This window comes from Centropristis striata, chromosome 2 (assembly GCF_030273125.1).
Source record: "Centropristis striata isolate RG_2023a ecotype Rhode Island chromosome 2, C.striata_1.0, whole genome shotgun sequence".
NCBI classification, from domain to species: domain Eukaryota; kingdom Metazoa; phylum Chordata; class Actinopteri; order Perciformes; family Serranidae; genus Centropristis; species Centropristis striata.
Genome location: NC_081518.1, coordinates 42,481,628 through 42,504,274, shown reverse-complemented (window position 1 = coordinate 42,504,274; position 22,647 = coordinate 42,481,628). Strand labels below are relative to the sequence as shown.

Below are 22,647 nucleotides of genomic sequence, written 5' to 3'. Positions count from 1 at the left end.
GTTGATCATTTAAGTTATATATCAAGCAAAAATGTGATGATTTTCAGTTTTTTTGTTATTTTTATAGTGAAAATGTAACATCTTTGGGTTTCAGACTGTTGAAGAAAATCCGTCATCTGAGAAGACCATCTTGAGGTCTGGGAAATTGTGATTTGTGATTCTGATATTATGAAGACAAAAACATAGCATAAAAAAGTTTGGAAAAGGGATTTTATTCTGGTATTTGACACATTATCACACAACAGTCCATTAAGTCATTGTTCTGGAGCTTTTGAGTGAAGACAATGAAAACTATTTGCTGTGAGCGATTTTGTGCTGCAATCCAAAAATCCAGAACAGCTGCGAAATGGACCTGGTGTTAAAATTGTTGTCAAAAGCAAATGTTACTTGCAGTAATTTGTCCAATTTACTTCCACATACTTAAAGGAAGCTAGCACTGTTGTAACCAAAATGTTCACATCTGCATTGCCACAACAGGGATTTTTGTCAACTGCTCTTGGCTATAAGAATCAAAAAGTAAGAAAAGTGAGAAATATTAGACAGTGTGGAGAAGATGTCCATTTTTATAATGTAAATGAGTATCTGAGTATGACAATGATATGGAATAGTGCTGAGAAAAGTCATGGTTGTTTGTCATGCATATAATGCTTATCCAGTCATGATTTTGATATCACTATAGAGCAGTAGTTCTCAACCTTTTTGAGTCGCGACCCCCAATTTAACATGCATGTTGTCCGCAACCCCCCCTCACTGAACACAATCTCACACGCACAGTTCAGATCATACAAACTCAGTTGATACGACAAATTTTGGACAAATAATGAAGCAGACAACAACTTAAACACCTCTCTGACCAAAATGACCAAAAAAGTACATAAAATTAAGCAAAAAAGGACTCAAATTGACCAAAAAATGATCACAGAAAGACACAAATTGACCAAAAAGACACATAATGGCCCTATAAAAAAACAAAATTACCAAAAAAAGGCCCAAAATGACTAAAAAAAGACACAAAATGGCAAAAAAAAGACACAAAATGACCAAAAAAAGACACAAAATGACCCCAAAACCCCCCACAAAATGACCAAAAAAGGACACAAAATGACAAAAAAGACCAAAAAAGGCACAAAATGACCAAAAAAGACACAAAATGGCAAAAAAAGGCACAAAATGACCAAAAAAAGACACAAAATGACCCCAAAACCCCCCACAAAATGACAAAAAAAGGACACAAAGTGACAAAAAGGCACAAAATGACCAAAAAAAGACACACAATGACCAAAAAGGACACAAAATGACCAAAAAAAGGTACTGAATCACCAAAAAGACTAAAACACATTAACACATGAACACTTTAACACAGTGGAGACAGAGCTGACTTCCAAAATGATTTGGCGACCCCCAGAAATCATCACGCGACCCCAATTGGGGTCGGGACCCCAAGGTTGAGAATAGCTGCTATAGAGAATAGAATACATATGTTGTGACATGTTCTGAACAACAAACAAGCAGACGTAGAAGCACATTTACAGCCATTAAAATAAAGTATTAGGCAAAGCATGATGTGATTTTCAGAAGCATGCACCAAGTACATAATGGAGCCAATATGGTGAGTTTTTGAGAAGGACATCTAAGGTTAATCCTACTTGACACATACATAAAACTCCCTTCAACAAATACCTCTCTGCAATTCTTTCAAGCAGATGCTTATATAGTTTCTGCAGAATGAAGTACTGCCTATGTGAGTGGAGAGAGATCAGGACAAATCACGACAAGGAAGCACGACAAAGCCCAGCAGTCAAGCAGCAGTGAGATGCCTTTTGCAATCACATTTGGGCTCTACCACAACTCTAATTTGGCCAGATCAATGCTGCAATCAATTGAAACCGCCTCAGACATACACCACCACACACTAATTACTTTTTAACCTTTTTGTTTTACTTTTTCTTTTAGTTTGTTTTTCATTCTGTTGATCTGGGGAGAAAAATAGATGCGTCCCTTAGGCCAGTGCCTGATGTCAGTTGTGAAAATTAATTACTGAATTTAATTATTGAGTTCATTTAGTTTATCCAGATAAGGGATAGATGGAGAATGGCGGGAAGAGAAAGGGTAATGGAGTGTGTCTGTGTGTGTGTGTGTGTGTGTGTGTGTGTGTGTGTGTGTGTGTGTTGAACAGTTAGGAGTAAGGACAGTCAGCTGATGCATCCAACTGCTGCTCACTGATTGTTTTATTTATTTCCCGGAATGCCTCCTGTCTGATTCCCTATTAATCTGTACTTACAATGCTATGTTTCCATTCGCTTGTAGAATTAGGTGGTGCAGGGTGGATGTGGGGCAGATGGCGACCAGCAGTAATAACTGCCACAGACGTGGCTGCAATATAAGCAGTGAAGCGGCAGTGCTTGCTATAGCAAGATAATAAATGAGGGCTCTGACATTTTAAATACAGCATCTTATTAAAGTGGTTAGTAGGATGTGTGTATGTGAGCAGAGTGTTTCATGTGAACCAATTTTAACAGGACTGCTGCTGTCAATATTCCTAAGTCTGGTTCCTCAGGTTCTGGTCTGTTTAGTTTTTAGTTTAAAAACTTGGTCTCCTGAATCATTAGTATGTTTTTTTTTTTACAAGGGGAGAACCAAACCAATTGAGAGGAAAACAATCAAGATGAGTGGAAATCCCATACTAATTGTATTACCTAAAAATAAACACTCATTGGCCACTTATTAGCAAGCAAGGTGTACCTAATAAAGTGGTGTTCTACTGCTGTAGCACATCTGCATCAAGATTGGACATGTTGTGTGTTCAGAGATGTTCTTCTGCATACCTTGATTGTAACGAGTGGTTATTTGAGTTTCTGTTGTCTTTCTATCATCTCTGACCTCTGGGATAAACAAGACTGAACTGCCGCTCACTGGATATTTTCTCTTATTCGGAAATATACTCTGTAAACCCTAGAGATGGTTGTGTGTGAAAGTCCCAGTAGATCAGCAGATTGTGAAATACTCAGACTAGCCCGTCTGGCACCAACCACCATGCCACGTTCAAAGTCACTAAAATCACCTTTCTTCCTCATCTGATGCTCGCTTTGAACTTCAGCAGGTCGTCTTCACCATGTCTACATGCCTAGATGCATTGTGGTGCTGCCATGTGATTGGCTGATTAGATATTTTCATTAACGAGCAGTTGAACAGGTTTATCTATAAAAGTGGCCGGTGAGTATACACAGCAAAAAAGCCAAATTGTATTTTTTGGCCTAAAACAGCATTTAAGTTGGTAAAACTTGGAAATATAAATTATTGACATTTAGGGCAATAATGTAAGTTAGCACAACAAAGGAAGCCAGTTGTCTGCTCAAAAACAAGTTTGTGAGTTGTTGTTACTTATATCTTTAAGTTGGGGTTCACAACAAGGGACAATAGTTCTGCTAACTCTTATTTCTTTGTTGTGAAATTCGGTCATTAGCGAAAGCTAGCGGCTTACTGATGCTAGCGGCTAACTGATGCTAGCGGCTAACTGATGCTAGCGGAGCTGCTTGTTACAGCTACAAGAGTAGCCATTAGCGTATCAATGCTAACTCAAAATTGTGGTCACAACATTAGCTGACATTTCATAGCGGCGTTACAATTGTGCCAAAGAAATTCAGAGTTGAGCAAAACTTATATTTACTAAATACTTATATTTAGTTTAATTGTCCAACTTAAAATTTTATCGAAGTTTGTTGCCTTGAAATTTTGAGTTCACCCATCTTTTCTTTTTTTGCAGTGTTTGTCTTTTCAACATGTTCACATTCTGTAAAAGTCACATATAGACAGTTGGTCCCTTGATGTCACTTTTTAACTGGGCAGTCCTTCCTACTAACTAATTAACTACGACCCTGTACCACAGTCTTCACTACAGAGGTTGTTTTTTTAAATATCAAGGAAAGAGGCACTCAAGTTAAAACTCTGGGGTTTAGTTACTCCTAAAGATGATATAATGCTACAGCTATATGGCTCTACCCTGCAATAACTAACGGTCGGGCAGCATCTTTATGTCAGTGTCTTCTACATGGGTCATCAACTTTGCATGATGACTTGGAGCTGACTGGTTATAATCTTGTTCGCAGCCATCAAGTGCATATCTCAGAGTCCTTTGTTGGGTTCTAGTGTTCATGAGTCAGGTGAAGGCTTTGTTTTCAACCAACTCAGAGAGCTTAAGTTAATTAGTGAGCCACCAGCGGCTGATAAGATCTGCCAGTGACAGTTTTCATTTCAGCTGGCAAACTGATTGTCGACGGCTAAAAACGAGAAGCTTGCTTCTGTCTACCTTTGTCTCAAATCAAGGAGTCATTGTCTTTAAAAAATTACTACAAATTTCAAGTGGTGAATCTGCCACAGTTGTCATTGTTAACCGTATTTGTGCAGTGCTGGATTGGAAAACTTGACAAGTGTAGCGACAACAGCTTCTGTCTCTCTTGTCACCTGAAATCAATTCCAATTGTCCTATCAGTCTGTGCATGAGTGCATGCCTCAATAAAACATATTTAACCATTTTAATTCATTTTGATGCTCATTAACGGTATAAAACCCACTGTCATGGAAACGTAGGTTTCAAATAGGGGTCACACTTACACAAAATATATGTAAGGTCTACAGAAGCACATGCAGCAGAGAAAGGCTCCTAGGGGGGTTTCCGTGGCAACAGGTAGGTGATGGTACAGTAATAAGGTGACAGCTCAGAGGTGGAAGGCTGTAACTCACCAGCAAGTGTGAGCCATGCAATGAAGAGTTAGATGTGAGATTTAAAGTGTCGAGCTCAAAAAAACATGTATTTCTCATTTCATTCACCTCCTCTAATCATTTCTTTATTTCTTTCTTGTGCTGATGATCAGTAACAAACATCCTCACAACAGCCAGTTTTCAAAAGAAAGTGACAAAGACACCAACTTCAAAATAACTCAGTTCAGTATGATCTCTTGGCCCTGACTGGCAAAGCACACAAACCTACATTCACACACACATAGATACTCATTATCGCATGCTTCCAACTTCCAACTCAAGAATCAATACAAATAGGCCAGATTTTCTGCCTGGATAATGATATATTTAATGACCTCTCTCTCTCTCTCTCTCTCTCTCTCTCTCTCTCTCTCTCTCTCTCTCTCTCTCTCTCTCTCTATCGCTCTCTATCGCTCTCTTTTTTTTCCCCTCTCTGTCCATCACATACATTAACCCAACACACACATGCGCAGTTTCTCCCACAAACACAGCAAAATAAGTAATTTTGTCTTCACAGTTTTATCCACCCAAACAACTTCTGCTGTATCTGTAAAGACGTCCCAGATATGTTTGCTTGTGCCTTACCTCACTTGCATGTTTTTTTTTTCAACATGGTCTCACAGAAATCCGTGAAATAGCCACAGATTTCGCTTAACTCAAAATCCGTGGAATAGCCACGGAATCGCTCAAATTTCCGTGAAACTGACACGGATTTCGCTACAATGCAAGTTAATGACAGTCATATCCCGTGGCTATTCCAACATACAAAGTGATTATGTACATTCACTGAGTGAATATTTAGAAAATAAAACATATATTTCTCGCTACAAATGTGATCAAAATCCATTTTTATGCAGAAACAAAGTCAAAATATGATTTTTTTCACTAAAAATGAGAGAACTGTCCACCATGTTTTTTGTTCTGACCGCTGGGACCTTAAAGTCACATGACTTGGAACAAACCAATAGGAACAAATATCAATGGGATGGCCACGGGATATGACTGTCATTAACTTGCATTGTAGCGAAATCCGTGTCAGTTTAACGGAAATTTGAGCGATTCCGTGGCTATTCCACGGATTTTGAGTTAAGCGAAATCCGTGGCTATTTCACGGATTTCTGTGAGACCAGGTTGTTTTTTTTGTTGTTTTTTTATTGTTGTTTGCACTTAAAAAAACATACAATCGTTAGGAAATAACAGTACAAGAAACAGTCAAAGAAAATGCAGGAAAGATCAAAAAGCCCAAAGGGCTTATACACGACCCTCCCTCTTAAACCTATAAGTAACTATACTTGACTTAAATTACATAGCTAGATGAAAATAAAAAATAAATACAAACAAAATTTAAACAAAACAAATACAAAGGTGTAGAACATCTATAGGGACTTTTTGAGCTTGGTCTTAAAAGTATTTAAAGAGGAACATGATTCTGTTAGATGTTTTATGTGTTATATATGTTTTATATGCATGTGTGCATATAAACGCCCTTGCACATGCACCCCCATGTGTCCCAACATGCATGGCATGGATCGCCCTCCATACTTTCTGCATGTGCGCGTCTTAATGATACATCATAGATTGTCCAGTACTGTATTTGTTGCAGCTGCAGTAGAGGGTTGAGGGCTACAGAAGAAAAACTGACTGATTATTCTGCTGCCGTTGACAGTAAATCAATAGAACCAAACACACACACACACACACACACACACTAATCCTCTCCCTACCACTATAAACAACATAAACACATGCATATCAGCTGCATGATGCATGAATGCACTTTATAACTACATCAGTCTGTCCATACCAACACCCCACTCTGGTTGGACCTTCTCAAATTACTGAGTACACACACACACACACACACACACAAAGTCAGGAACAAGCATATACACACGCAAGAAGGCCCAGGGCCTCCTGAGGGTGCTGGTGGGCATGGCTGATTGACCCTGCCTCACCAATCTGCCCAGCTCTCTGCCAGAAAATCAACCAATTAAAAGATGCAGGCACCACAGCAGCAGAGGGGGGAGGGGGGGGCACTGCAATTGTAAGTAACGGCAGCTGCGATGTTGAATTGGGAAGCAGCTGTGTGGAGCTGACCTGAAAAAGCAGGACTGACGCTCACGCTCTCTCTCTCTCACACACACACACACACACACAGCTTTGGGTGTCTGTATTTCATATTCTTGACTCATAAATTTGGTATGCAATTTATCTTCACCAATCATCCAGGTGAAACGGTGTTAAAGGCCCAAGTCTGAAAATCTTTTGTTCATTCTGTAAACCTAACCAAGTAGTTTTGTTGCCTCAACCTAATCAGACTGCACCTGTTTGTCACACCTTGTTTTAAACTATGATCAGGAGAAAGTGATTCCCTGATCATAACATAATCAAGAATGCAGTTTTGTTGTATGAGAACAGCATTTTTCGAGACAGGATTGTCCCCCTAACATGCATTTGCCTTTTGAATATGAAGCCACACTAAATTTAAGAACCATTTAAAGTGTATCTTTAGATGATAAAGAAGGAAAATCAAAGGGCTAGAGGAGTACATCAATTTAATCAAAAGGAGAGATCACATAAAAGAACTGCAAAAAAATTTTCTCGGGCCATGACCAAATCATTTTGGTAGACAGTGGCTGAAATTGAACAAGGGCTGCATCTAATGACTATTTCCAAACCAATTAACATCAGTGCCTTTTTCCTCAGACTTCATCTGAAAGCCCAACTGTATGGAGCAGCTCAGAGGTGTGAACAGTATGTACCCAGAATGTCTGCAGACTAACCTAATTAGGTTAAGTCCTTTTGAATGCCAGGATGATCCAGAGAGGCTGACCCAGATTGTTTGTCTGCAACAATGATTTCCAGTACAGAGAGTCCATGGCAAGGCTGTGAACAACAGGGGGACTTTCATCTAACATGGTGCTGTCACCATCTCCTGCTCACCAGAACGAACATTAGCCTCGTCTGTCTGAGCCTCAACAGCACTGAGGAATCTGTATCCGATGAAGTGTACAGCAGCTTTCACAGGTAAAATAATCATAAGTTTCATTGCATCCAATCAAAACCCCTTTCCATTGTGTTTTATCTCTTGAAAAAGTGTATTAGAATCAGTCACTTAGAACAGCTATTCTCAACCTTGGGGTCCCAAGGTTTTTTGATCATTTTGTGGTCAATTTGTGTCTTTTTTGGTCATTTTGTGTCTTTTTTGGACCATTATATGTCATTTTTGGTCATTTTGTGTCTTTTTTGGTCAATTTGTGTCTTTTTGTGGTCATTTTGAGTCCTTTTTTGTTTAATTTTATGTCATTTTTTGGTCATTTTGTGTCTTTTTTTTGATCATTTTGTGGTCAATTTGATTCTTTTTTGGGTCATTTTGTGTCTTTTCTGACAAATCCCAAAGTAGCAAGTTCTTACTTTCCAAGGAGTCTCTGTCTTGAAGCTGACTGTTACACACTCAGGAGGTCAGAATGGACCTTTAAACTGATAGCAAAGCACTTAGATTAAAGGTAACAATAAAATATAAAAAAATATATATAAATGCACAGACAGAGAGTTGTTGTCTGCTGCTTCATTATTTTGGAAAAATAATGTTGCATCAGGTTGAGAAAAGGTTGAGAACTACTGATTTAGAAGCCCGACTTTTACTCACATGTGTTGGGAAAACTCAGGTGCTTCATCGTTGACGTTAGCCATTCGGATCCGTACTGTAGTCGTGCCCGTCCGAGGGACCTCCCCCTTGTCAATTGCCATCACTACAAACTCATACAGGTGGTTTGGCCTCTCGTAGTCCAGAGGACCCGCAGGGAAGATGGTCCCATGAGGGGAAATGGTAAAGTCTGGACTCAGGGTGTAATAGGTCAACTCTGCATTCTCTTCGGAGTCACAGTCATTGGCTGACACTAGAGATGAAAACATAGAAACAGAGAATAGAAAAAAAGGTTATGGACTCAAGACACTCAGAACCACAGATCCCAACGTTTCCCTTAGGAGTACAGACAAATAACAGTGGATTTATGAGACGCCCTTTCTAAGACAACGGTGAAAGCAAGGGTGTTGATTTTGATCTTAGTCAAAATTTGGGAGAGCAAATAACAAACCAATTGAATTCATGTTTCCTCTTTTGTCCAATCTCCATAATAGAGGCCAAAAGTGCTGTGTAGTAGAAAAGTCTAGTCTGATCCAACTCATCCACCAACCTCTTATAGTGTAATCAGAACAAATTCACCGGAACAATGCAGGTTCATAAAAAAACTGAAATATCTGAAATTGTAGAAGTTGTATTACCTATAATAAGCTATGACAAATAAGGGATGCATTGTAGTGTAAGTGTAAAGTAGTCAGGCGGCTTAGCTAAATAAAGGGGACACGTCGGACAAAAGCACCAAATTTTTTCCACATGCTCTCTATCACCATAGGTTTAAATTTTTGGTAGTAGCCACTTCATCAAGATTGTAGATCGGAGATGGCAGCCATATAAAGTCTATGAGAAACTCTACATCTTCCAAGCCAATTAGAAGGTCAATCTTGGTGTCAAAATATACATTTTCTGTGTCAAGGAATCATTTAAAGCTATTAAGAATATCACTAGATAATTCTTTGATCAAATAGAAATGTTCATTTTCACCCAGACTGGTAGTTCTTCAAGTGCTGCAGCAAGGAATCCTGAGCTGAAAATGAATCAATGTTCACGGGAGAGTACGGATTAGCTGCAATGTACACTGCTAAAAAAAAAATCAAGGGAACGCTTTAATCTCATGTCAGATCTCTAGTGATATTCTCAATAGCTTTAAATGATTCCTTGACTCAGAAAATGCATATTTTGACACCAAGATTGACCTTTTAAGTGGATTGGAAGATATATTGGTTCTCATAGACTTTATATGGGTGCCATCTCCCATCCACAATCTTGATGAAGTGGCTCCTACAAAAAATTTAAACCTATGGTGATAGAGAGCATGTGGAAAAATTTTGGTTCTTTTGTCCGGCGTGTCCCCTTTATTCTTAAATCTGGTCCTAAGCCGCCTGACTAAAGTATATAGGGTTACCTTCACATCTATGAAAACTGTGCTAATACGGTTGAAAAGTTTAGTATGAGTTTTTCAAACATCTACATGTAAGCAGTTGTTTCAACGACATTTGAATGACACCAGCACAGGGTTTTATTTCACTTCTCATGCTATGTGACCAAAGTGAAGATTGAAAAGGAAGTGATGCTCCCACTGACTTAAATGTGCAGTTCTATAATACAAGGGGAGTAAGTGTTATTTGCACAGCATGCATTGAAAGGACTGTCATTTTGCAACATTTCTGTTTCTACATTACACATTGGGAATCCATGGAGCCTGGACTCGCTCGGACACAAATTGATTGCCTTGCTAAAACTGAAAAGATCCTCCAGGGATTTGAATAAGCATATTTTCCGCTAACAAGTCATTTTACCATCAAACTCTCAATTCTCCAATTCACCTTACATTGCATTTGGCTCATGCCCCGTACACAAAAACAAACACACACACACAAACACCTAAGCACATGAATAAAAACATACATACGCACACACACACACACACACACACACACACACACACACACACACAAACAGGTCATTGTTTTGCATAAAGCCTTGGAGACTGTAACATACTTCCAATTAATCATTGTCACCAAATGTCAACAAAACAAAAATATCAGTTTATTAAAGTCAGTTTATAAACTGACTGTGTTTATTGACATTAACTGTTTTATTCCATTATGTCAGTACAATCGAATTTAATTTTGAAAATGAAGGATTAATTGATTTTGAAGTGTTGTGGTCTTAAATAAAATAAATGTTGCCTCCAGTCTTTCATCATCCTGAACAACCATCAAATTAAACCTCAGTCAATTACATTTTCAAAAACCATCTTCCTCCCTAAACCTGCAAGATGAAAGGGCCCTAAACAACAAAGCTGAACTGCAACAGTGAAGAGCATCTATCTATTATTACTAATTGGGACACCAATGAAATTTAGGTTGAAACTAATAGGAGAGACAAATCAAAACACGAGGATGCTTTAGCACCAAATCTCCGACCTGGTTTGGGATCTGGTGCTCACGACCAGGCAAAGCAGCCTCGTTAAAATGTATTTTCAAAGAAACGGAGGGGCATTACTCTGTTTCCAAACTTTATTGTCACATTTCTGGCTCTCTGGCGTAAGGTAACATTGATGTAAAAATATTTATTTTATTCATTGTTGTTTGCACTTAAAAAAACATACAATCATAAAGAAAGAACGGCACAGGAAACAGATTTAAAAAATGTGCAGGAAATATCAAAAAGGCCGCAGTTTACACACCTTTCAGAATGTCTCAGTGTTAAAAATTATTTTTTGGGTCATTTTGTGTTTTTTTTTAGTCATTTTGTGTCTTTTTTGGTCATTTTGTGTCTTTTATGGTAACTTAGTGTCCTTTTTTTGGTAATTTTTGTGTCTTTTCTGGTCATTTTGTGTCTTTTTTGATCATTTTGTGGTCAATTTGTGTCTTTTTTGTTAATTTTGTGTCTTTTTTGGGCCATTATATGTCGTTTTTGGTCATTTTGTGTCTTTTTTTCTTTCATTGTTGTTTGCACTTAAAAAAAACATACAATCATAAATAAAGAACAGCACAAGAAACAGATTTAAAAAATGTGCAGGAAATATCAAAAAGGCCGCAGTTTACACACCTTTCAGAATGTCTCAGTGTTAAAAATTATTTTTTGGGTCATTTTGTGTTTTTTTTTTGGTCATTTTGTGTCTTTTTTGGTCATTTTGTGTCTTTTATGGTAACTTAGTGTCCTTTTTTTGTCTTTTTTTGGTAATTTTTGTGTCTTTTCTGGTCATTTTGTGGGGTTTTTTGATCATTTTGTGGTCAATTTGTGTCTTTTTTTGGTAATTTTGTGTCTTTTTTGGGCCATTATATGTCGTTTTTGGTCATTTTGTGTCTTTTTTTTTTAAATTTTGTTTGCACTTAAAAAAAACCATACAATCATAAATAAAGAACGGCACAAGAAACAGATTTAAAAAATGTGCAGGAAATATCAAAAAGGCCGCAGTTTACACACCTTTCAGAATGTCTCAGTGTTAAAAATTATTTTTTGGGTCATTTTCTTTTTTTTTTTTTTGTCATTTTGTCTTTTTTGGTCATTTTGTGTCTTTTATGGTAACTTAGTGTCCTTTTTTTGTCTTTTTTTGGTAATTTTTGTGTCTTTTCTGGTCATTTTGTGGGGTTTTCTGATCGTTTTGTGGTCAATTTGTGTCTTTTTTGGTAATTTTGTGTCTTTTTTGGGCCATTATATGTCGTTTTTGGTCATTTTGTGTCTTTTTTTTCATTGTTGTTTGCACTTAAAAAAAACATACAATCATAAATAAAGAGCGGCACAAGAAACAGATTTAAAAAATGTGCAGGAAATATCAAAAAGGCCGCAGTTTACTCACCTTTCAGAATGTCTCAGTGTTAAAAATTACTTAAATCCATATTACTACAAAACTACCCATTCTTGACAAAAATAGTGGCGCACTTGGTTTTCTCACAACCAGTGATTGATTTCCTAAAAATGGCATAAAATCTGAAAAGATGCCAAAAGCACAGAAGAGGAGATGGCAGGGTAAATGTGAAAGCTCATAGTATGTGAGCAAATTCTTAAAACTATGTTATTCAGACGAAGGGTTTTTCAGCTGCTAGTTGATAAACTGGAATTATCCCAAAAGACAGGAGGAAAACAACACTGTAATGTATTGTCAACACTGTGAACAGGATGGATGTTTCATCATTAAATTGCCATAAGCACTGGTTTATGGCTGCAAATGTAGCTTCTCTATATGTATTATGTCACACTGTCTCCTTTTCAGCAGGGAAAGTGCAACACGCAACTGAAAATTGCTTGAAATCGGGTGTGAAAATGTCATTTTTGTACAGAATTGGCCACACTTTATGTTACACATTATTGTGTTTGTAATTTGCGTTATTTGGATTTATTGTCAGATTTGCAAGCTGGATAAAGTGAATTTACGCGTGTTTACCCTGTACTACAGTCGTGGTTACAAGGACTGACATTTTTCTCAATTGCAACTGAAACGCAGCCATTTTGCTGCTGTAAAGTGATGAATAACCTCTTCTCCAATGGGATGGGTAGAGAATGGTCTGCCCGGCATCTAGCCTCATGCAGCGGCCAAACACATGTCACATATGAGTCAATATTTAATTTACTAAGTACAGATTTGTACTCTTCAGAGCACCGTTTGAGCATGTATTTATCAGCAAGTCCCTCTGTAATCTTGAATCAGAATTGTTGTGCTGGCATCACTACATGGGGGCGCACAGTACATTTCTGGCTGCATCTTCCATGTCTGTCTGGCATATAATGATTTTTGTACTGAAGATGGAAACTGCAGGAGCCTCAGATCTCTATGGAAAGCAAGATAATTGGCTTGCTTGGTACTCTGCATTTTTTTTCTCCAACTTGGCGAAGTACACATTTGTCCACTCTCACGATGGAACTGATTATGGGATTACTAGCACATGATTTAGCAAAACGATGCTGGATGCCCATTTTTCCCAGCTCATTTAATTTAATACTGTGCCTTTTAACCCGTTTAATGAAGTAAGGGGGGAAAAAATGTCTTTATTTCAGGAGGCTGGGCTGTTCAGCAGCAGGTGCACTCAGAACTGGATTGGGTGGAACTGTATTTATTCTAACATGCATTTCTGGATTTTCAGGAATTTTGAAATTTAATGAGGAAAAAGAGTGTTTGGGATAGGAGCCCAGTATGTGAGCTATTTTAAACCTCACCAACTTAAAAGGTTAATGGCCTATGTTCAAATTTGAAATGTATATATACTGTCACAGATTAAAAAAACCCAGATACAGTCTGTTGAAGAAAATACTTGTAACTTTCATATAGATCTTTTTTCCCCTGTCTCTAGTTGTTTTTACCAAAGATACTCTCAACCCTGTGCCTGGGCGGGCCCACACATGCACAGCAGCACAGCAGGGTGAAACTTCTCGCCTCCCTTAGTGCACCTGTTGATGGCAGCGAACCGAGGCGCCTGCTGAGCCTCCTACACCATACACCTCACTCCCTCATTCACTCATTAACTTTCTGCCTCACTCACTAGCATTTATAAGCATTTTGTATTAGTTCTGGTGTTCCATAGTGACAATTTAGCAAACACGAAGCAGAATGATCCCGTGTTATTTACTTTCTTTTTTATTAAATGGCATGTAGACTTGTGTTTTTAGCCATGACAATGCCATGGCTCTAGGGCTGTTGGACTGTCAGTCTATCCCAAGGTTATAATAGTTTTGGATTTTTCATTAGTTTTAGTTTTAATTTCTTTGTGATTTTTTGTTTTCAAATTCAGGTAGTTTTAATTAATTTTTAGAGTGAGTTTGCTAGTTTTTATTAGCTTTTATTTTTGGGAAAATGCTTAGTTTTAGTTTAATTTTTATTAGTTTTAGTGTTAGTTTTAGTTTTTTTTGTAATGGGGTATTTGTTGGGTGCAAGACTAAAAAAAGTCACAATAAATGTTGCCTTTATTTCCTTTGTCTTATCCATCTCAGCCCCAATAAGTTTATTAAGTCATAAAACCAGATATATGAAATAGATTTAATATCAACAAAAAGGTTTACGTATGAAAAAAGATGACAAAGACGACAACTAAGGACATTTTCACTATAATTTTAGTTAGTTTTGTAACAACAAAATACAGTTTCAGTTAGTTATCGTTTTTTTAAAAACTCTCGTTTTTATTTTTATTTCAGTTAATGAAAATGATTTTTCAATTCTAGTTTTCGTTCTTTTGTTAGTTTTCGTTAACTATAACAACCTTGGTCTATCCACCTCTTTGGTCCACACTAAAATATTTCAACTATGAGAAGGATTGCCCTACAATATTGCATAAAGGTCCACCAGAGGAAGTACCAATATGTTAACAAGACACTCGAGACTGTCCTCCCCTCAAGAACTGGCTGGTTTAATTCAGGGGTTCATGTCTCGTGAAAACAAAAGCAAATGATTTAAACATCACTTAACTTCTGTGCATCATGTGATTTTACTTAACTATGTCACTTCCAGTAGTCACGTCGTCCTCGTTACTACTCCAACATCCAAGGATGGGTTAAATGCAGAGTTTGAATTAATTGATCCCAATCTTAATCATTTACGTGCATTTATTTACTTTTCAAACTATCTTTTAAAACACCTAACAGGACGTTTTCTGCCCTAAACCTAGGGAAGTGGTTTTGTAGGCTAAATTCAACAAAACCGCTGCCTTATTTATTCATTTATTTATTTATTTACAACAGCGAACCTTAAGTGTCTGTTGTTAAGGTTGGATATGCTGTTGCACACGTTAATGCTAGGCCTAAACAGGGCTTTAGTGCAGCACTACAGGACTAATAAAACGGACATGTGCAATACAACTGATATGTGCAAAACATTCAATTTACCTCATGTATAAATTATAGCATTTTAAGTAGCCATTTATTTATCTTTATACTTATTTATTACATCACATTTCCTTGTTCTTGTTTTTGTCCTTGTTTAGCTCGGTGTTTTTTAAATGTTTTTACTCATGTTGTTTTGTGTTATGATTGTCATAACTATGCACCTTATGCAGTGGCACTTTCAATTTCGTTGTATAGTGAATTATATAATGACAATAAAGACTATTTGATTTGATTTGATTTGATTTGATAATTACACTATGATCTTTGAAACCTCAGGAACTACCACAGTTTTGTGTAGTGTTGTGCTATTTTTTTTTAATCACAATTTGCTATTGCTCACATAACGGTAGAAACTGTCAGCTAGATGTGCTTCCCTGTGTTAAAAGGAGAATCTTCTAATTACTAGGAACATAGTTAGTTTCAATATTAGTCAATAATAATAGCTGTATTATTCAATGTTGCATTGTATCAGATGATTCATATGACTGTTTAGAACTTGTACAACTCTACAGTTTATCTAGTTGCTGTGTTAGGTTGAATTGCTCTTATACTGGGCTGAAAATCATTCTGTTTGTGTTTGTACTGAATGGATTTATTGCACACAACCTCTTGATGTAGTATTCATCATGCTGTGCTCCATAGCTTTTCACTGTGTGCTTGTTGTGGGCCTGGTGAGTGCTCTGTGCTAATTGTTTCAGTTGGCACTGATTTTTTTCAGTACTTGATTCATACAGCGTGGCTTTGTTGCTGTGACACGACATACACAAAACATGCATTCCCTCTTAATCTCTCAAGTACAATATTGGCACAAAGCACATTCCTATGAGCAACAACAACCGAGAAAAAAACTAAAAACCACAATATCTGCACAGGTCTCCTCCTGACTGTGTGCTGATCTTCTGAGGTGTGCACGTGTTAAAGCCCTTGGTAGTTCAAATACAGTAAATCATAGTCTGATGTTTCATTTTTATTTGGCCAATGTCTTGTTCTTTTCTCTCACATCTCGACCAAAGCAAGCACATCAAGATGACATGAAACAATCACACTCAAAAAAAGCAAACTGGGTGTCTGCTACCTTATCCTAAGTCTAACATGTAGCTTCTACTAAATAAAATTATGTTTTGTAGTTGAACAGTTTTAAAACATGTAGTTTTAGCATAAAATGCAACACTTTAAAATGTACTAGAATACTTTATGTTAAAACAACCTAATTAAATTGCTGAATATAATATTCTGTTTAAAAATTATTTATTTCCTGAATAATTACTATTATGTTCATTTTCATATGATAAAGGTAATCTTTTAGGCTAAACCACTTCAACCTAACTGTGTTTTGTTGGCTCAGCACAATTGATTCATGTCCTGCACTATTTTAAAAAGTAGTTGTAACTACCCTATTAAATAAAGTAACTCTTAATAACGTCATACACTTTTAAATGGCCCAAGAAAATTATGTTCGTATGTTACAATTACCCTTACAAATCTAGTTGGACTGACCCCTGGTAATAAATTAACAGTAACGCAAATACATCATGTTGACCCGACATATTTACATTTTGTTCACTCAACAAAACTGTTTCTCGCTAAATTAAAGCATTTTATTTAGGTGGAAATTATTTCCATAATTTTATTTCGTTCTGGGAACAAGTTCTTTTTTTGAGTGCATGATGGAAAAACACCACATTCTAGAGGTAGCTCCTTTTTCTATTCAAAATGTTGTTTGCTCTAAACTTTAACTCCACTATGAGTTGAGTCATTATATTTGGTTTATGGCGTGTTTAAAACCGCTGTTCTCAATATGTTTCCACCTGCGGCCCATTTTTTTTACTCTCACTGGGAGGCTATGACTGATGTTGGTCTTTTCAATACAAGTGTTGCTGAAATTTTGACCTTTATTTCTTCTTGTTTTCAATACCGTGTACAAGGTATTAATTAGTACTTGTATTATATTTAATCACAGTTAATTAGGGGAATTAAAAACTTTCTCAGGTAAGCATTTTCAATATAGAATTATAGGTCTACAAGCAACACATATAAAAAAAAAAAATGTGGCGACTTCAAGTTGGTTTTGCCAAGTTATAGACCAGAGGTGTCAAACTCTGGCCCGCGGGCCAAAGTTGGCCCGCAGTATCATTATATTTGGCCCACAAGGCAATACCAAATTATTAATATACAGCGCAAATAATACTACAAATCCCAGAATGCTCTGCTCGTGTTTTGGCTTGAACACAGTAGATCAGTGTGGAGCAAACTGAGCAACAATTAAAGTTGTCTTTATGCACTTTTTCTTGCTAGTCCAAGGCTTGAATGGCTGCACATTCATTGAAGGATATTATTATTAGTCATTTGGTTTATTATTTTTATGTTATTCTCACATTTATTTTTAGCCTGTGGAAAAAGATTACTGTTAAATTTAAATTTAAAGAAGGCCTCATATAAAATAAAGGGACATGCGATTTTTATTTAAATTTTATTCAAGAAATGAATGCTATTGATGTGTTTGTTTGTTTTATTTGATATACGATTTTGCATGTTTGCAATATTAAGTTATATCAAGCTTTGCTTGTTCCATTTCGTTTGAACTTGTTTAGGTCAATTTTTTCAATAAATATCAATGTTGGCCCGTGACTTTGTCCAAGTTTTTAATTTTGGCCCACTGTGTATTTGAGTTTGACACCCGTTATAGACGGTTCAAAATGCCATAATATCTGAAATTCACCAAATTGAATTGAACAGACCATAATTCTACTTTTCATTTGCACTACTAAACTATCTTCCCTGTGTGATGTCAGCTGTAAAAACAAAACAACCAGAGACAGAGACAGGAACAGAAGTGATTTCACATGTCATAGCTTTTATATTACTTAGTGTTTAAACTATGCATGTAACCCTTTTCACTCTTTATCAAATAGACTATTTGACTAACAGTGAAAGTGATGAGGATGATTATCAGAGTACAAGTGTTAAACAGCAAAGCTTTGGAATGTAGGTTTCTAATGAATCCAATCCAAAAGTTTTCCGCCTGCAGCCTAAGCTAATGAAACTTCCAGTGAGGTGTCATAACAGTAGTCATTAATAATTTATGTAATCCATGCAGTGTTTTATTTCCCTGCGTTTTTTTCTCGTAAATGCTCATTTGCAGCTCTGTTGGTGTTTCCATTTTTTGGCCAACAGTAAGTAAACCTGTTTATTTAATTTGAAGCATCACTTTGTTTTCGGGCTGTAAACAGGGTGATTTTAAGCTGTTTTTTGAGTTGTAATACTGTTTAATTCATCATGCAACCTGGATCAATGCCTTTAAGATATTACATTTAGCTGAAATAGAATGCAGAGTGCAGAGGAAAAGAGAAGTGTGAAAATCTTTGCCGTCAGCTTTGTTGGCAGTCAGTCAGAATCTAAAAAAGGGCGCTTCTCAGTGTTAAGTCACACTGTGACAGATCAAATTGTGATAAGTTGTACCCACAACAGTTACCATAACCGTTTCTTCACACAAGATGAAACTTAAGCGATCCCCGTGTGGAAATTGGGTTGTTACAGGAAAGGAGCGGCGAGAGCAGCTGCACTGATGGAAGTGCCAGTGATTTCACGGCTGCCAGTGCTGACAAGTACCTACTCAGTTTCCTGACCAGTCAAAACACATGAATGTTAAAAAAAAAAAGCTAAGCCACTCTTACTTTGTCCTGAAAGTCACTCCAGCAGGGCTTCTGATACATTTACATAACACAGAGGCACACTGAGCTGCACCTGCTTTAGCTTTAGTTGCAGGGATTTCATAAAGTAAAAAATGTTGTTTTTCTAATGAAGTCTTGTATTTAACAACACCCTAATATGGACATAGAGGAAATTAAACTCCTATTGTGATTCACTGGGATATTCATTAAACTCAGACGGGGGAAAAAAACACAGCACTGCAGCACTTCCCCCTCAATAACATTATGATTTATGCATTATGTACTGTTTTTATCAGTGGTGTTTAAAGACAGTTTTAACAAAAAATACCCGACACACTTTCAACATTGCGTGGGAGTTTTTAATTAGTGAAGATAAATAGTAAAATAACACAAAAGCCGATTCCATTAGTACTTTTGTTTATGATTGTTTGAGAACACAATAGCTCAAGAAAAGAACAAAGTGCACCTCCAATTCCCCCCTGCAAGTATGTGCAATACAAAAACAACGAGATATTGATTATTTTTTTAGGAGAAGATAATGAAATTTTATGTCTGTCTGATGTTTTGCAGGACAAAGTAATGGGAGTGTAACCATGATGGAGATGTTATGGATGGGACACAATCTTTTGAGATTCATCTCGCTGTCTCACCTTGCAGCAGGGACGTTGCTGTGGTCACAGTCTCCGGGACGCCATCCTTGCTGTAAATAGACTGGAGGAACTCTGGAACGCAGTCGTTTTCATCAACAATAACCACTCGTACCTGAAGGAGAATTGAGGAGAAGGAGATTGAAAGATGGAGAGAGAGAAGAGAAGGTCGGGTTGGCAAAAATGATATCAAGTTTTTGAGTAAATGTGGCATTAAAACACACAAATTTCTTTCACATCAATGTCTTCCATAACTTTGTGGAAGATTTAGGTGTACATATCTGGTGGTGCATTAGGGGTCTTGCCAAGACAATTTCAGCTTACAAACAAAACTTTACAAAAGAAGTCCACTGGGGACCAAAAGTCATTTAGTTAGTTTTGATACTCTCCACGTTGATTTTACATTCATTTGGCTTAGGTGCTGCCCAAGAAGGCTTTGGTGCTGCGTTTAAGCCTTATAGTCTAGATGGAATTGTCCAAAAAGTGAAAGTGAGGAGCATTTATGGATACAAGTCAGGAACCGGCCTACTTTACTTATTTCAAGGGTGCTGAATCCCAAAAAAATGCTTCCCAACCGAAATTTTGAGTTTTTGACCTTCTCATTTGCATATCAATATGGCGGCCAAATTGCCCATCTTGTTCAGTTGTTGGACCATTTCCCCTTAGTTTTTTTGTAAGTAGGCAATCAAAGATGAGGAAATTAAGTTTCTGGATCTATAGTCTAGGGTCAGAGCAAGGATATAGTGGAGGCTAAGTGTCTTTTTTATGTATATTTATATATATGCAAAATACCAACTTTTAAGGTGAAATTAAGCATTATTTGTGTGGTTTTTTTCAGGCCGACATAAATATTCAATCAGTATCACTTTTAAATGTTCCAGTTGGTATTTTGCATATATATATGCATAAAAAAGACACTGAGCCTCCACTATATCCTTGCTCTGACCCTAGACTATAGATCCAGAAACTTAATTTCCTTGATTGCCTACTTACAAAAAAACTAAGGGGAAATGGTCCAACAACTGAACAAGATGGGCAATTTGGCCGCCATATTGATATGCAAATGAGAAGGTCAAAAACTCAAAATTTCGCTTGGGAACCATTTTTTTCGGACTCAGCACCCTTGAGATATGTATGGTAGGCCGGTTCCTGACTTGTACCCATAAATGCTCCTCACTTCTTATAGGAGGCCTTTTTTCTGAAATCCGTCTAGACTAATATAATGGGAGGGAAAAACTTGCATATGTAGTCATCAACTCTATTGCAATTCAAATATTTTGTAAAGTACCTGTATGCAACTGCACTGGAAATACATATTGAACATTTTACTTAACAAAAACAATATCTTATGTAATAGAAAATACAAATGAGTATGGAGTTTCTGCATTTCATCTCTCACATGTCTCAGTAAACTGTTAATATATCTACATGCCAAAACTGCCCAGGCAATCATAAGTGGAAATGCTAGAGATTAAAAGTCATATGGGTTGGCTGGTGTTATGAAAATTTTAAATCTGGGATTACGACTTCAGGCACTGTCCAGAATTGGTTTTCTTTGGGTGTGGAGTCGTTTTCATCTGCCAGCAACCCACATTAACCCTATCCCTAACCAAAAGGAAGCCTCATCCCAACTCTAAAGGCATGCCTTGACCCTGATCCCTCTGGTTTATTTACCCTTCCTCAGTGAGCGAGCTTCTGCAGAATTGGTCCCTTCAGTAGGTCAGTGGAGAATGCAATCTTGTGCAATTTTTCACAAGCCCTGAGCTAACAAATGAGAGTGGATCAGTGTGCAGAGATGAATTTGTATGGTGTGAGCATGTAGGTGTGTGTGTGTGTGTGTGTGTGTGTGAGAGAGAGAGAGACATTGGAATGCTGTTCAGTTCATTAGGGCCATGGAGGCGAACACTGTATCTTTTACCAGATGTTGACTAGCCGCCTAAAGCAAGAATAAATAAGACACGGGCCGCCTGGAGAGCCTTTCTGACCCCTAGCCCGGCTTCTTCTGTTCCACATAAACACAGCGGTATAGACAAAATCACTACAAATCGCTGTCTGATACACTCTCACACACACAGGTAAACACACACACATTCTGGCCGGTTTGTAAATACCACTGGTATTAAATCCTGGTAGGTAAGATGAAGTTCTGTAATATCAGTTAATCCTTCAGCAAAGATCAGCTGCGAAGCAATGGACAACAAAATAAAATCTGACCATGTCAACTCCCTGAGGTGTGTGTTTGCCAGTGACTGTTAATCTTTATTTGTATGTGTGTGTGTGTGTGTGTGTGTGTGTGTGTGTGTGTGTGGCAGAGTAAGTGAGCCTATGTGCCAGCATGATGGGAAATGGCATATAAAGTTCAGTACATGTGTGTACAAGGCTGAGGAAAAGCAAGATTGAATGAGAAGAGAGGGGAAGCCAGCCGTAATAAAGCAAGATGAGCTCAAACACACATGCACACACAGACCTGTGCGCACACACACACATGCTTGGGGCAGCTGCAGGCAGGTCTCAGGCTGGTTAGGTAACTAATGGTGCCGATGAGCTATCACTCCTGGAGGGAGAAACTTGGAAACTACCTGCAAATTAAAGTCATGCTCAGTGACTCCAGTCCACACAAATACACCACCTCTATTCGCTATTTTGACACACGGAGACAGATTTCTGAAAAGCAGAATAAAATCAAAAGCAAAAAAGGACAGGTACTCAAATTGCGGTGGCATTATTTCTACAGTGTTCTTGGGAAAACAAATGAACATTTTATCCCCCCATCATTAATGCTACAGTGAACTAAAAATGGAAAGAGGGGAAATGTCTCCAATAAGCAGTCTAAGGACAGCTGGATTTAAATCAAATAATGCACACAACCAAAATACCATTTTGGGATGGTCACAGTTGTCATTTTAGATATGTTGTCATTCTCAAGAGGGCATGTCTTATGTAACATAAGCCTGCCTGAGGCCAGACACCAGGGCAAAGCGATGGATTTGTTAGGCTGCGACAGTATGTATGATACTACTTTACGGTGACCCAGATCCTTTGGGTATTTTGATTTAGTTTTTGCATGCATCTATTTGTTAATTTAAATAACCTAAAACCAATATGAGCT

At 37.4% G+C, this 22,647-nt stretch overlaps 1 protein-coding gene across 1 annotated transcript in view; it reads right to left on the bottom strand.

Annotated features, from left to right (window-relative positions):
• The window catches only part of si:ch211-186j3.6 (neural-cadherin), a 393,221-nt gene that overhangs the window by 241,924 nt on the left and 128,650 nt on the right, over positions 1–22,647 (bottom strand). The window contains exons 5-6 of the mRNA XM_059351714.1: positions 19,542–19,653; positions 8,408–8,657 (exon numbers count right to left, since the gene is read on the bottom strand). Of these exons, the coding sequence (XP_059207697.1) occupies positions 8,408–8,657; positions 19,542–19,653 (362 nt within the window). The remainder of the gene's footprint in view (positions 1–8,407; positions 8,658–19,541; positions 19,654–22,647) is intronic.